This window comes from Lithobates pipiens, unplaced genomic scaffold (genome assembly GCF_037356315.1).
Source record: "Lithobates pipiens isolate NorthernLeopardFrog02 unplaced genomic scaffold, aLitPip1_a1.2 Scaffold_8, whole genome shotgun sequence".
Taxonomy (NCBI): Eukaryota; Metazoa; Chordata; class Amphibia; order Anura; family Ranidae; genus Lithobates; species Lithobates pipiens.
In genome coordinates, this window is record NW_027507903.1 from 228,362,307 (window position 1) to 228,377,727 (window position 15,421).

The following is a 15,421-nucleotide window of genomic DNA, read 5'->3' on the forward strand; positions in this document are numbered from 1 at the left end:
CTTCTCAAAGAACTGAATTGATAGCAGCAGGAGCCAATGACTCCCACTACTGCCTCTGTGTCCTAGGAAGAGAGGGGAGAGAGCCATTGCAGCCGGGCACAGAGATGGATCGAGACAGCGTAAGTATTTATGGTGGTGAAGGGGGGAGGCATCAACTGGGACATTTTTTTACCTTCATGCAAGGAACGCATTAAGGTAAAAAAAAAAAAAAACATCATGCCTTTAGAACAACTTTATTTACTGACCTATAGAATAATTATCCGGATAATAGAATAAAAGCAAACAGGACAGCAGTTATGTCATCCAATCAGATTTAAGTTGTCTTTTTTCAGTCTCGGCCTGGAAGAACCAAAGGGCAAAGACACACCCTTTTTCTTTAAAAAAATAAAAAAAAAATAAGCACAACCAGAGCCACTAGTCGAGTTTCTAGCAAACACTCATGAGGCTTGAAAGACAAAAATCTGTCTCTGCTTGCTAGGTTACAAAACAGACAGTAAAACACGACAGCCACTTACAGGTATTTGAGTTTCAGCACAGGAAACGATGGTGCTTTAAGTTCAGTAATAAGATTATTACTCAAATCTAAGGTTTCCAGCGACTGGTAGGGTTCCAGATGCTCTGGTAAAATTACATCAATCTTATTGTTTGTTCTGGGATAGAAAACAAAAAACAAAAAAACAAACAAATGCAATGTAAATTATACTGTTGTATACCAAGCAAAGCAGAAATCTGCCAATACACAAATTTTCAACACAGAAAAGCATTAAAAATAAATAAAAATCAATAAATAATTAGGTATAAAAAACCGAATGAAAGAAATGTCTGTTCCAAAATATGACAAATTATATATATATATATATATATATATATATATATATATATATAAAACAGTTGTAGCACACACAAAACTTTAATGATACAGGTGTAGCTTCTTGAAAAATAATTTGGAAATGCAGCAAAGCACAATACTGGTTTATTAACAAGGTAATTACAGACAAGGTGTTGAAGCCATAAATTACTGCAGTGATAAACTTTCCCTTGCAGCATTGCTTGTTACAGCAGGGGCCAGCAATTTCCTGAACTGCACACCCTCTCAATTGCAGCCTGAAAGTGTTCACTTATAATCCAGCCTGCTTCACAGTGACGCCTTTGTACGCTAGATTTTTTCTTTTAAACACAACACAGATATTTCTTATGGCTGTAGGCATAATGGATTCTGTATCACAAAACATTGAAATGATTTAACATGCCCCAATGTTATCATAATTCTAGTTTTAACCAGAAAATAGCATTCTCTTTAGCGTGTTTTGTATATTCACATTATGATGCTAGAGGCATATTGATAGATTTATGCTGTAAAGATTTAAAACAGAGAGGCCAATCATTCAAAAGACATTGATGATTTAAACCAAGTTCAACGAACTTTGCATAGAGAGACAGGAGGATCCAAGGCGTTTAGTGCTCTGCCAACATAGTTTGGCCTTTTAAAATTGTTTGTGTTTTTTAGTAAGTGAAAGATGCATAAAAAATCCCACATACTTAATAAACACCAATAGGTCAACCTTTTTTTTTTTTTTTGGCCACACTTTGGGAACTTGATTGGATACCTAAATAACTACTACCGGTATACACATGGCGATTTTCAGGAAAGATCAACTAGATCAGTGATGGCGAACCTTGGCACCCCAGATGTTTTGGAACTACATTTCCCATGATGCTCATGTACTCTGCAGTGTACTTGAGCATCATGGGAAATGTAGTTCTAAAACATCTGGGGTGCCAAGGTTTGCCATCACTGAACTATTTCAACTAGTTTTTAAAAATTTTAAAAACAGGCTAACTAATTAACTTCACCTATCAGCTACTGGAGTCATGAAACATTTGATTTGCCCCAACTACATTTGCAGAAAAATGAAGGCTAACATCTCCTATAATTAAAGTGGAAGGAAACCCCAACTATTAAGCCCCATACAAACTATCAGATTTTCTGCTGCGTTTTTCCTTCAGATTTACTAAAACCATATAATATGAGGTTAATCCTTAGGAGTTTCAATTTGTATGCAATCAGGCAGGCCCTTGCACTACATGGTTTTGGTAAATCTGAAGACAAAAATCATCAGAAAATCCGATTGTGTATGGGGCTTAACTGTTCCTAAAAATAGTTATAGCACCCTGCTTAATCAAAAAAAAAAAAAGATCTGTGTACTTACCTATTTTCAATCCACTCTGGTCACATGATCCTGCAGCTCTATGCGCAACAACGGCTGGGAATTCTGGAAGCGGATATGTCACCCATAGGCTAGCCATTGTCAAAGCTCCTTCCTCTTTCCTGCATTAGCCTCTCCCAGACACAGTGAAGACAGAGCTGCAGGATGGAGTGACTGGACTGGATCCAAAAGTACACATATCTTTTTATACAGGTTAGGCTGCACAGGTAGGACGACGGGGAGGTTGCAGTAAACATTTTTTTAAGAATAGTATTAGTTATGGTTTTCTTCCACTTTAAGTAATCATTTATTGCCCAGTTTCAACTACTGATTTTGGGTAGTCAAGTGAACTGGTGGGCAATAAATTGTTTAGATTCAGGCCTGTCAAGAGGATTTTTCTTACCCCCTGATATCCAGTTAATTTACCCTTCTGCCATGCAAATGTATATATATCTAGGCTATGGCTACTAGGAGATAAGGCTTCATGTACACATAGCCTATTATGACCGTTGTAAAATGCAAAATATGTCATAATCGTGACGCAATTTTACCACGCTTTTGGTGTGTTTTGTGGCAGGTGGTCAAAGCGTTCTTATCCTGATTGTAATTCTTCTGCGTTTAGGAAAGGGAGGTTGAGGGAGGTTATCTCCACTAACTACAGCAGTTCCTAAATGATCCTAAAGCCCCATACACACTATCAGATTTTCTGCTGACTTTTTCCTTCAGATTTACCAAAACCATGTAGTAGAAGGGCCTGCCTGATTGCATACAAATTGAAATTCCTAAGGTTTGACCTCATATTATATGGTTTTGGTAAATCTGAAGGAAAAACTCAGCAGAAAAACTGATAGTGTGTATGGGGCTTAAAAGTCTATGTGTACATGTGCTTTTTATGGAGTTGCATTTAGGAGCTTTGACAAAAAAAACACCAAAAGCTCCTAAACTCAAGTTCAGGAGCTGTAGTGTACAGGAAGCCTAAATCAAACATGCAGCAAAAGTGAAGCCAAATTTCCAAAGTTTTACTAAGCAATTTCCCTGAACTAATCTTTTAACTTTCACCATATCACAACCAGATAGTTCTAAAAGCAACCAATCCTCTCTCCCCTCTGGATCTGCAGCTGCACTACTAGACTTGCCTTGTGACAAAAATATTCAGTTCTAATGGCTATAGGTTGTCTACTCTCCCATAGATCTGCACCTTGGGGCCTACAACACTAAAGTAAATCATAACGATATCAGTCCTGCTGATCGTAGGTGCACTGCTTACAGGCGGCATGGTAAAATGTAAAAAAAAGTATAAAAGAAAAAAAAATAGATTATATATATATATACACCTTTTTTACCTGCAAAAAAGATGGGCATTTAATAATGTTTCACAAAAGGTGAACTTGGTCTTTAAGTTTAGGTTTGGCAGCCTATGACATCGCTAAAAGGTAAATAAAATAATTGCACTTACAAAGATAGAAGTGTTATATTCGCAGATAATGGTCCTAAGTTGGGTATAGTCTTCAGGTCATTTCTATTCAGTCTCCTGTTAATATAGAAATATTGAGAAAAGTTACATTTCTTCAAACCTACACATACAGTAATTAGCAACTTAAGAACTCAAATAGAATGAACTTACAATTCACGAAGGTTATAAAGATGACTCATTGAAGAAACTTTGATTGAGGAAAGTTTGTTGTGGCTTAAATCCCTATAAAAAAGAAATTAAAGACATTAGTACAAAAAGAACAATTTGTTTTAGTGCTACCATTGCAACTCTGGCGTGTAAATTGGAGCACCTTAAGAACATATAAACAATATGTAAAACAATGTTCCTGTACAGAATGTGTGGAACATACATTCATATGAAGATCAAACGACTGCTTGTTTGAAGTTGTAAAAATGTATATCATACATTAGAATTGTAAAATACACCATGCAACACATTATGATAAACTTGCATAGTCATCTAACAGAAAGTACCTTTGGCCATAAAGTACAGTTCCTAAGCAATGGCAAAATTATTAGTGGAAACGGGGAGATTATGCATTATGGCAAATTCCTAAAGGCTGTTGCTAATTTCTGAACACAAAAGACGACTGCGTCAACACTTCATGTTTATCTAGCTGAAGTACCACACAGCAACCCACAAAGACAAATACATAATGAATTATCCAACAGCACCGTGTGTGGCCAATTTAAGACTACTCAAGTATAACATTGTATGTTTATTATTAGCAAACACCAAAAAAAAAACAAATTGGAAGATTTATTGTTCAAGAAAAGAGAGATATTATACCTTTAAGTAATGGTTTCCATTACACACTACCTTGGAAGGTCAGTGCTGCACACTGTGCCTTACAGTCAAACTATTAGATAGGAAACAATTATAATTCAGTTCCCAATTATTTAAAAAAGATGGTGGGCCTATTAGCAAATCATATCACTGCTGAAAAATTCAATTTTCCCCAAAAACAAAAGTCCAAAGTTATAGTATCCCCAATTATATTTGATGGCCCAATATCTTTGGGATGAATTAGAGCGGAGACTGTGAGCCAGGCCTTGTCCACATCAGTGCCTGACCTCACAACTGCGCTTCTGGAAGAATGGTGAAACATTCCCATAGACACGATCCTAAACCTTGTGAACAGTCTTCCCAGAAGAGATGAAGCTGTTATAGCTGCAAAGTGTGGGCCAACTCAATATTGGCCCCTACGGACTAAGACTGGGATACCATTAAAAGTCATGTGTGTAAAGGCAGGTGTCACAATACAGTATATATATTATATATACACACACACACACACACACACACACACCATTTAGTCCATATGAACCTTTTTAGCAAAAACACACAGTTCTCTACATGTGAACGTGAGGTCACAATATGGCCATCCAGGAGCAAAATGTGTCCACTACTACTACAAAGGACTATCCAAAATATGCATGTTTGAAATAACAGAAATCTTTTATGCACATGCATTTTAGATGTACTGTATAATGTCTTAGGTCGCCTTAACATGGGTGGACCGATCAGGTCCGCCTGTCAGTTTTTTTTTTTCATTTAGGTGGGCCCAATCGGAGCATCCACTGCCCTCTATGGAGCGACGGGTGTCCACGAACATGTGTCCGTTGACATCAGCTAACATCTGATCCGCTAAAAATAGATGGGTGGTGATCCTTTCCTCATGTGTCTAGCGTATCAGATCAGAACAAGCGGTCTGTTTACCTCTGACTTCCCAGAGGGGACAGCCGGCTGTTTCTGTGTCCGCTCTACATAAGCCATCCGCCTGCTTAGTGGGATCAGAGGACAGAATCCCAGAGCCCTAAGACTGTATGCTTAGTAAGGCAGGCCATACAATAGTCTTTTTTTGTTTAACCAGCCGTAATCATACACTGATCAGTCCCGCTGTCTACAACCAGCAGCACAGATTGATTTGGAAAACCCAACAGGGTAGTTGTACAGAAGTTTATCGGTAGATCAACTTCTGTAAAAACCAGCCTGCCCATACATGGATCAAAATTCAGCTGGTCCCTACTGAACCATCCAAATTTCAATCTATGTATGACCAACTTAAGTTTATATAAGTATGTGCTAATCTTAAAGAGGACTTTGTAGTTTCATTACCCAGAAGTATTCCCCCCTTTCCACAACCGGTCACAGAAGGCAACTCATCTTGACGGTGTAGTACACAATATTTTACTGCAAGCGTAGTCAAAGTAATCATGTTATTTTTTAAAAAGACTTTCATAGTTTTAGTCATTTTGGGAGAATCCCAATGTTTTTCCATGGATCCCCAATATGGGCGGGTTATGATCACTACGAATTATGAGGGTATTGTTCATACAGCCCCAAATCCCAAATGCAATGCATAGGTTAAACATGCAAAAATCCCTTTAATAAGAAGCATAAATGTATTTCTTTTTTTTTTTACATTTATGGAGACCTAGAAAAACTAGGACTACCTTTTTGCTCCTTTTCAAAACAGCATGTCATGCTTGGACAGCCAATAGTTAAAACTGAAATCTGCAGAGGCAAATTAAAAATGAAGGTTTTGCTCCGATCACATTACATCACAGTATTGATGTTTAAAAGCAACTGGAATTTCTTTGTCTTATTCGCCTTGCTTCTTCCACTGTATATAGCAGCACATGCCGGCAATTAATGAAAACCAGATGAAGCTGGAGACAGTCGGGACCATGATTTGGAATTTATTAACATCTGAACCATGTATAGGCGGAAAGCTGCTGACTTCACTATTTCTAATGAATAAACATGCAAATCAGATGAGCAGCACACAACTCCTTTCTCTATACCTGAGGCTTTCCGCCTACATGGCTGCATACTGTTCATGGAAATTACAAAAATTCTTTTTATTATGCATCGCAAGTGTAAACTTGTACAAAATATTCACTTTCAGAACCTCAAACTACCCTAAAAATAAAAATAGAATGATGTGAGCTTTAATTGAATAAATACACTGGAGAGCAGGAAACTTTTACTGAATGATGGAAAAAAAAAAAATGCATAGAATGATGAAAAAAAAAAATATATATATATATATATCTATATATATAGATATATATATATATATATATATTTTTTTTTAATATAAATACAATTACCGCTAAGTCTACCCTTACACATGAGATGGTAGTATTAAAGTGATTTTAAACAAACCATATATATATATATATATATATATATATATATATATAAATAAATATATATATATAAATATAAATAAATATAAATATATATATATATATATATATATATATATATATATATATATATATATATATAAATCACTCTTGCTTATGTTTGCCAAATTCTTCCCCCTGTCCCAGTCCATAAAGAAGTGAGAAAATCTGGTCTGGGGGAATTAAGGCACGCTCACAAAAAAAATAAAAATCGGGACTTTGAAACTATTAAAATACTGCATGATCAACCACAGTGGAGCCAGACACTTTCACTCAAAGCTCAAGCACCTATCCATCTGGATTCCATCACTGCAGCCACAAGCGTAACAACTTCCATTATGCATCAAACAGGCTCTGGCATTTTAACACTGAAAATATGTACTGCTTTACAATTTCACATGAATCAGGCATACACAAAAGAGATCACTAGAAAGGGTTTACAGCCGTGCCTAATTGGCAAGCTAAAATAAACGTTTGCCATTGACACCAAGAAAGAGAAAAAAAAAAAAAAAACTTCTAATCCTCTACCCACCAAAATCTTTCATTAAGCATAGGAAAAAAAAAAAGAAAAAAAAAGAAAGCAGATACGCTGTTCACAATGCACCTGGATCTGTAAAAGTCATTATTTAAGAGAGACGCCTACACCGGTGGTCTAGCTAGCACACATGTTTTTGTAACTTTAACTTTTACGCCATATATCTCCAAATAAACCTGCAGCTGTAACCACAATCTGACAACTATAAATGCAATTGGAATGGCTGGGCAAAAGGAAAAATATTTTGCAGAAAAATGAGCTGGAAAAAAAAAAGGCCTTTAAAAAGATTGGATTTTCAGATTTTTTTTTTTCACCTGCGTGTTACTATTAAAGTATAGCTATATTTAAGCTGTATAAAATTAATATTTTTTTTACCTTTTACACTATTTAAGAAAAAAATAATAATTTCAAATGTCCATATATGGCAATTCTGAGAAAGCTGAACTACATATCTAAACTGTATAGCCTGCCAAAGAATCTGCAATTCTGTTTAGCTGGCCTTGTAATCCAGAGAACCCCTGCCAGACACCACATCAAGGACCTAGACCTCCCAATGAGACTACACTATAGAATAATATGGTGAACCAGCCATGAAGTAGAACAAGAATATCATCCCTGGTCTTTCGTTTTTGCTAAGCTTGGAAACAGACTGCAGCATGCAAACCCCCAAAAGAGCCCCCCGGTTAGCATAGAAAACTGCCTATGCATAAGAAGATTACAGGAGACCAACATCAAGATACAGTTTATTCAGGTACTCATGTGTTTTCTTCAGAAGATGTTTAATGTATTCCATATAGCAACAATAAAATTATGTACCATGTACTTGCATGAGAAAGTATCCTGTTCTCTTTGTATTCCTTCCTTTATGTGAAATCTCTGGTGTTCCTGCCAGTCCCCCTGCTTTCCTATTAAAAACTAACCACACTAAGTATGAGAGCACATCGTGGTCAGTTCTCTAGCTATCCTGGGAACTCTGCCTGCTCTTCTCCAATAATCAGATTTGTCTTGACACGCCCACAGCTGCACAGCCATTCATTGGGAATCTTAGTGTGCTGCTGTTTCTCCTCCCCCAGCTCATGCAGCTGAGAACAGGGGGGATGTGATCACTTATAAAATAAAAGGGAAAAATTGCATTTATAATGTTTTTTATATCCATACATAACATTTTTTGCCTTTCATTTCCATTTTATACTGAAAGGGTTGTTTTACAAGGTGATCATTTACAATCACTTTAAAAACTTAAACAAGCCCATTCCCACTTGTGCATTGAGGCAACGCATACGTGTTGTCCCAATGCATGTGAACACACCCGCATCTCAATGCACGGTCTTTGCAGACAGCCTGCATTTGGTTACTTAAGTCTGCTCGCATTCACCACTTTGCAAAAGTAGGGGCATATACTTGCGTATAGCCATCTACAACCATTCAAGTCTATGGCGCCTGTAAGCAGCACCAGAGGCTCCTGGGCACCAAAATATGCCAGTTTGTTTATGCTGTAAGGATGAATGCGCCTATGAGCATGCGTGCTGGTCAGGACCCCAGTGAGTCCGGTCACGGGTCCCGTGGACTCAATCACCGCGGGCATACCCGCGATCGTCTCACGGGACGGCTGAACGGAGAGATGCCGTTGTAAACAGCATCTCCCCGTTCTGCCTAGCAACTAGTGACGCTGATCTCTGCTCCATGTGATTGGAGCAGAGATCAGTGTTCACTAAATGAAAGCCCAGCCCCCAACAGTTAGTAACACACCCCTAGGGACACTTAACCCCTACACTCCCACCCACTGGTTAACCCCTTCACTGCCAGTGTCATTTACACAGGAATCACTGCATTTATATAGCAGTGATTGCTGTATAAATGACAATGGTCCCAAAAATGTGTCAAAAATGTCAGATGTGTCCGCCATAATGTCACAGTAGTAACAATAAAAATCGCTGATCGCTGCCATTACTAGTAAATAAAAAATTATTAATAAAAATGCCATAAAACTATCGCCTATTTTGTAAACGCTATAACTTTTGCGCAAACCAATCAATAATCGCTTATTGCGACTTTTTAGAAGAATACGTATCGGCCTAAACTGAGGGAAAAAAATGTTTTTTATATATTTTTGGGGGATATTTATTATAACAAAAAGTAAAAAATAATGAACTTTTTTTCAAAATTGTCGCTCTGTTTTTGTTTATAGCGCAAAAAATTAAAACCGCAGGGGTGATCAAATACCACCAAAAGAAAGCTCTATTTGTGGGAAAAAAAGGACGTACATTTTGTTTGGGAGCCACGTCGCATGACCACGCAATTGTCAGTTAAAGCGAAGCAGTGCCGAATCGCAAAAAGTGGTCTGGTCTTTGGCCAGCAAAATGTTCCGGGGCTGAAGTGGTTAAAATCACTTTAATACTACCATCTCTGTATGTAATCTATCGGCGCTTGTTCTGCCCCCCTCCCTGAACGCTTTAGGCTGCAGATGGGCAACAATCAGGCTGCACTGTGGCAATGGTGAGGCTGCTGCATTCATGGCAATGATGAGGTTGCTGCATTCAGGGCATTGGTGAGGCTGCATTGATGTGGACTGATGAAGCTGCATTGATGGCACTTGTGAGGCTGCAGATGGGCATTGATCAGGCTGTATTGATGGCAATGGAGAGGCTGCAGATGGGCACTGGCCCTTATTTTGCTTCAAAGTTCCTTATTTAAAATGTAAGTTTTTTCCTGAAACTTCCCTCTTAAAATGAATGTACGTGTTATACCCCAATAAATACGGTATATAAAATATAAAACACACAAAACAAAGACACCAACACACAAGTGTGAAGGTATGAAATATGGTCACCTAGCTGTGCCTGTTTATACTTGGGTGCTTCCGAAACCCTTCGCCAATCTGGCAAGTAAAGCTTTGACACTTCCTGATATAGCCAAAAGCATGCCCACCTCTTACTTCCGCCTACACATTCCCATTGGCCAGTGTGGCTGCCAATCATAGGGGGAGGCCAATAGGAATGTGGGGCAGAAAAGGCTTGATGGTATGACTCTGACACATTTTGCATAGAATTGGGGCTTTGCCCATCTTATCTGTCTGGGATTCAACAATAACAGACGGGTATGTGCCAGCAGCAGTTGTTTAATTTATTTTAAAGACAGGGATTGTTAAGCTCAAGGATAGCTTGAGTATAAACTACATGTCAAAACAATCCGTATCTCCAGAAATATACGCCAATGAAGTTAGATTCAAATAAAGGTTTTCTGTGAGCTTGGCCATTTGCCCCTTCTGCCTCCCTTTGCTTCCTTTAATAAGATGGTCCTCCTCACCAACAGGGAGGTTTCGGATTCAGAGTGCTGAGTGGAGTTGGCACACTTGACTCTTGCAGGAAAAATCAACACTTGCTAAAAGCAACCTCTGCTTATAAAAAAAGAAAGAACATAAAAAAAAAAGTTCTTTCAATAGCATATTTTTTTTGTATAATAACCTTGACTACTTTGCATATACATTTCACTTTTTTTTATCCACTTTTTTCAATTTACAACATTCTATTTGCACTTTTTTTGTGCATGAGCTCTGTTTGTACAACAGCCTGACCACATGTGTCCCTCACACCCACAGAGATGTAGTCCTGTGACTCCAGGGCCAAATGTCACAGCTGTTAATTGAGTAAACACAGTGGGGTATCTGTCTTCAACTCGCAGCTTATTTACACAGATGCAATGCTCTTGAATGAATTTGAGGAATGTTAGCTTGAAAAGAACAACAGAACTGAATCTGCCTTGCAAGATGTGTGTTTATTTGACACATATGCAAGTTTGCAGCTATGTAAACAGCAAATGTACTGGCATCGCACAGCTCTACAGAAAAAAAGAAAAAAATGTGCCATTAACTCTAAAAACCTAAAGAAAAGTTTAGCTTTCATATATTTAAAATAAAAAATAAAAAAGAGGAAAAAAAACAAAAACAAAAAACATAGTCTCAAACAAATTCCTACACTGCCCTTATGTTGAACGTGAAAATAAGCACAGTAATTTAAATGTCAAAGGTATGGAATTTAAAAATATTAAAGTGGTTGTAAACCCTTACAACCAACTTTGACCTACAGGTAAGCCTAGATTAAGGTTTACCTGTAGGTCCAAGAAATATCTCCTAAACCTACACGGTTTAGGAGATATTTGCCAAAATACAGGCACCGCTGTCTACATCGGCGCGCAGGTGCACTGAGTGACATTAACCCTGATGGGTTTACTTCCTCTTTGATTCCCTGCAAAGGTAAAGCATAATGGACTACTATGCATCGCATAGTAGCCCATTATGTGTCACTTACCTGACACAGGAGCCAGCGATGTCACCGCTGTCCCCTGTAGTCCGGAGCATCCATCTTCTCGGTGGGTCTCGCTGCTCCGCCGCTGTCATTCGACAAAGCCGCGAGACCCACCGAGAAGATGGATGCTCCGGACTACAGGGGACAGCGGTGACATCGCTGGCTCCTGTGTCAGGTAAGTGACACATAATGGGCTACTATGCGATGCATAGTAGTCCATTATGCTTTACCTTTGCAGGGAATCAAAGAGGAAGTAAACCCATCAGGGTTTACTTCCTCTTTAATTTTTATTGTTAATGTCATAAAACCTTATACAAAATTTCCAATCAATAATGAAATGCTACTAGGCACTACATATCCCAGGTATGGTACGAAAAATGCATATCACACACACGGAGGCTTATACACATATCTGGATGTAGACCATATCATTCAGGTTCCTTCAGGTGCTTGGGTCCCACTAAACCTTCATGTATAGTTCTAGATGTTTTGCGACCTAGCCGCTTCTTCAGGAGCCTATAAGGTGCGTTAGTATTAAAATACAATTATTTATATGCTTGCTCTTGGAGTCAAAGAGGAGGCCTGTGACAACTTGCAGCATTAATCCCTGTGCAGGGGAGCATTCATAATATATTGCTCTGGAATTCTTGGGTCCCTTTATATCAAGGATGGGGGTTATTAGGTCTCAAATAAGGTAGCCAGTAGCCTGCTTAATCTGTATCCACAAAGTCTACTACTTGTAGGTTCCCAGGGTGCTCTGGGAAAAATACAGGTGTTCCTGTCGCGATCGTTGCGTACATTCTCTGGAAAAGAGGAATGCTAACAGTACTTTTAAGAGGACAACCCACATTGTGACGTTCTACCTGCTTCTGTATGGAATTGTGAGGAAGTGCCCCTCTAGGAGTCTTTCGACAACTGGGTGGGAAAATATTGCCCCTTACCAGGAAGTGTATACAGCCAGAACAACCAGTAGGCTGATTAGAAAAAGCAATTAGAAAAAGCCAGCCAAGCAGAGGCTCCCAATCCAAGTCATGAAGTTTAACTAATCCTAAGCCCCTGTACACACGGTCGGAGAATCTGTCGGAATGAGTCTTATCGGACCGTGTCGTCAGATAATCTGACTGTGTGTGGTATGCATCGGACTGATTCCGTCCGAATCTCCGTCCGACCCAATTTTTCAACATGTTGGAAATATTTCCCAACCAACTGGGCCGGACGGACCTAATCCGATCATGTGTAGAGCATTTTCATCGGACCAAGTGCCACGCATGCTCAGATCAAATTCCTACATCAAAGCTATTGGCTACTAGCCTGAATGTAGTCCCATCGTAACGAAATTACGTCATCACGTTCTGAAAGATCGGATTTTTCGCCAACTTGGCCCGACCGTGTGTATGCAACAGTTTCGGACACAATCCGTCGGACTAAATCCGACGGGCAAAATCCGACGGATTTGGTTGGCAAAATCTCCGACCGTGTGTACGTGGGCTTAGATTTCAATTTTCCATACCACTGCTATAGATGGTGCCAGGTCAATATTAGAACAGCTTCAATTTCAAGCAATTGTGAATCTGGAGCTCGCACATAAGGTCTTTTAAAGCTGGTCATACATTATATAATTTTCTTGTACAATTTTCCTTTAGGATTTACCAAAACCACATAATATGAGGTCAAACCTAAACACTTTTAACCTGTATGCAATCTGGCAGGCCCTCACACTATGTAGTTGACGGTAAATCTAAAGGAAATTGAACAAGAAAAATTGTATAATGTGTGGCCAGCATAAGTCAGAAATTCTTCAAGAAAAGCCATAAAAGTGTAGCCAAAGATAATAAGCCGCGGCAAGTCCTGTCATAATAATTGTCTTCTTTCAATGCATTGTATGGCGTCTTCTCTCTTTGGCCACAAAGTGACCAATAAAGGTGCAACCCCTGTGTGCATATGTAGAAGTTACATCATACTGGTATCTTACAGAGAATAGGAGCAGGTCAAGAGGTATAATGCACTGTATATGTGCCACAGGTGGTGTAAGCAAGACCTTTTTTTGCTAAAGAGACATACAAAGTCTTTTAGAATACACCTAAAGATGTTTTTTTTTTTTTTGCAGAGGATAGTTTAGTGGTGTCCTTACAATTTGCTTGCCCTACAGGTTTTTCACGCCTGGAAATAACTAAGAAGAGTTAATTGACCTGCTCCAGGGCAAAATTTTTAGTACCGGTTGTACCTGTGAAATGTGCCCCTAAAGATTTGTATATGTAATCTAAGACTAGAGACACTTGGTATACAGCTCTATTAACATCTATTGGGGCTCACAATGTAGGAGTATGGCCCCATTTAAGTTTTTGAGAACTTACTCTGTTTACCTGAAAATAAGCCTTACCCCCAAAATAAGACCTAGCGTGAATTTCGGGGATGGCTGCAATATAAGCCCTAACCTGAAAATAAACCCTAGTTAAGCCCTTGTAAAATCATGTAATCTATTTGTAAAAAAAAAGAGTATAAAATGTGCAATGTGACTTTATTGTGGAAAATACCTTATTTACAGCACGGCTGAGTGCTCATGTGACCCACCAGAGCTCTTCTCATCCCGGCTGATGCCAGCAGCCCCTCCCTCTGCAGCTCTTGGAGCGGGCTGATGTCAGTTGAGATTTCAGCCCCTTCCTCTGCAGTATTCGGAGCGGGGAAGAAGAGCTCCCGCGTGATCATGTGAGCACCGTAAAAAAAAGGTATTTTCCACAATAAAGTTACACAAGGAGACACACTGCACATTATATAATCTTTTTGCAGAACGGATTACATAATTTTACAATGACTTTAACTAAGGTTTTGGGATTACAGAATTTCATAATGCTGACTGAGCTAACAAGGACAAAGGAACTTTTTAAAAAACATTTTGTTTTATTGCAGGTTTTTTAGAACATAGAAAGGGGTAAATGACATAACAAGAGCACTGTGCTGTCTATCATGCTTTAAAGTTTAAAGGATCAGGATATTTTTTATTTTATTTTTTTCCAGAAGATGCAATGACTGTATTTGAATAAATGAAGATTGTTGTGCATACTGTAAATAAACAAGACATCCCCTGATAATAAGCCCTAGTGTGTTTTTTGTAGCCAAAATGAATATAAGACCGGGTCTTATTTTCAGGAAAACGCGGTACAAGGCAGGTACCTCCAGCGTGGAAAAACAGATTTTGGCCCAAAGGAAATACCAAATGGAGGCTGCAGCCTGTCCTGGTGAGGTAAGCAAAAACTAGGTAGGGTGTTCTAGGTTAGTCTATGTTAAGAGGATAGACTAGTGGATTTTGTTTACCAAATGCTTTCCTTGTTGCCTGTTTGAAGGGTAAAACAAGAATAAAGATGACAGTCCTGTAATATGCATCTTTAAAAGTTGCCATATTCTGCTCCTGACAGGTTTCTTTCAACTTACTACTACAGGCTTGTTCTAGCCGGTGTTGTGTCGAAAACTGTCCCCCGTCGGATAGTGTCCGCACTGTACTGCGCTTGCACGGAGGACAAAGAGACGCCGAAAGTCTCCGAAGATGAACGGCGCCTGCGCACTGAGTCCAGGTTCAAGCCCCACCATCCAAGTGGACATAGAGTTAGAATAAAAAATTGCAGAGTGAAGTGAGGCCATGCGCAAAGCGTGGCGAGCGAAGCGAGCCTATGAGGGGCACTGTTACTAAG

General features: G+C 38.9%; 1 protein-coding gene across 1 annotated transcript in view; it reads right to left on the minus strand.

The window, feature by feature from the left end:
• Positions 1-15,421, minus strand: part of LRIG3 (leucine rich repeats and immunoglobulin like domains 3) — a 41,203-nt gene that overhangs the window by 17,288 nt on the left and 8,494 nt on the right. Inside the window, exons 2-4 of the mRNA XM_077473401.1 lie at positions 3,832-3,903; positions 3,664-3,738; positions 516-650 (exon numbers count right to left, since the gene is read on the minus strand). Coding sequence (XP_077329527.1) covers positions 516-650; positions 3,664-3,738; positions 3,832-3,903 — 282 coding nt within the window. The remainder of the gene's footprint in view (positions 1-515; positions 651-3,663; positions 3,739-3,831; positions 3,904-15,421) is intronic.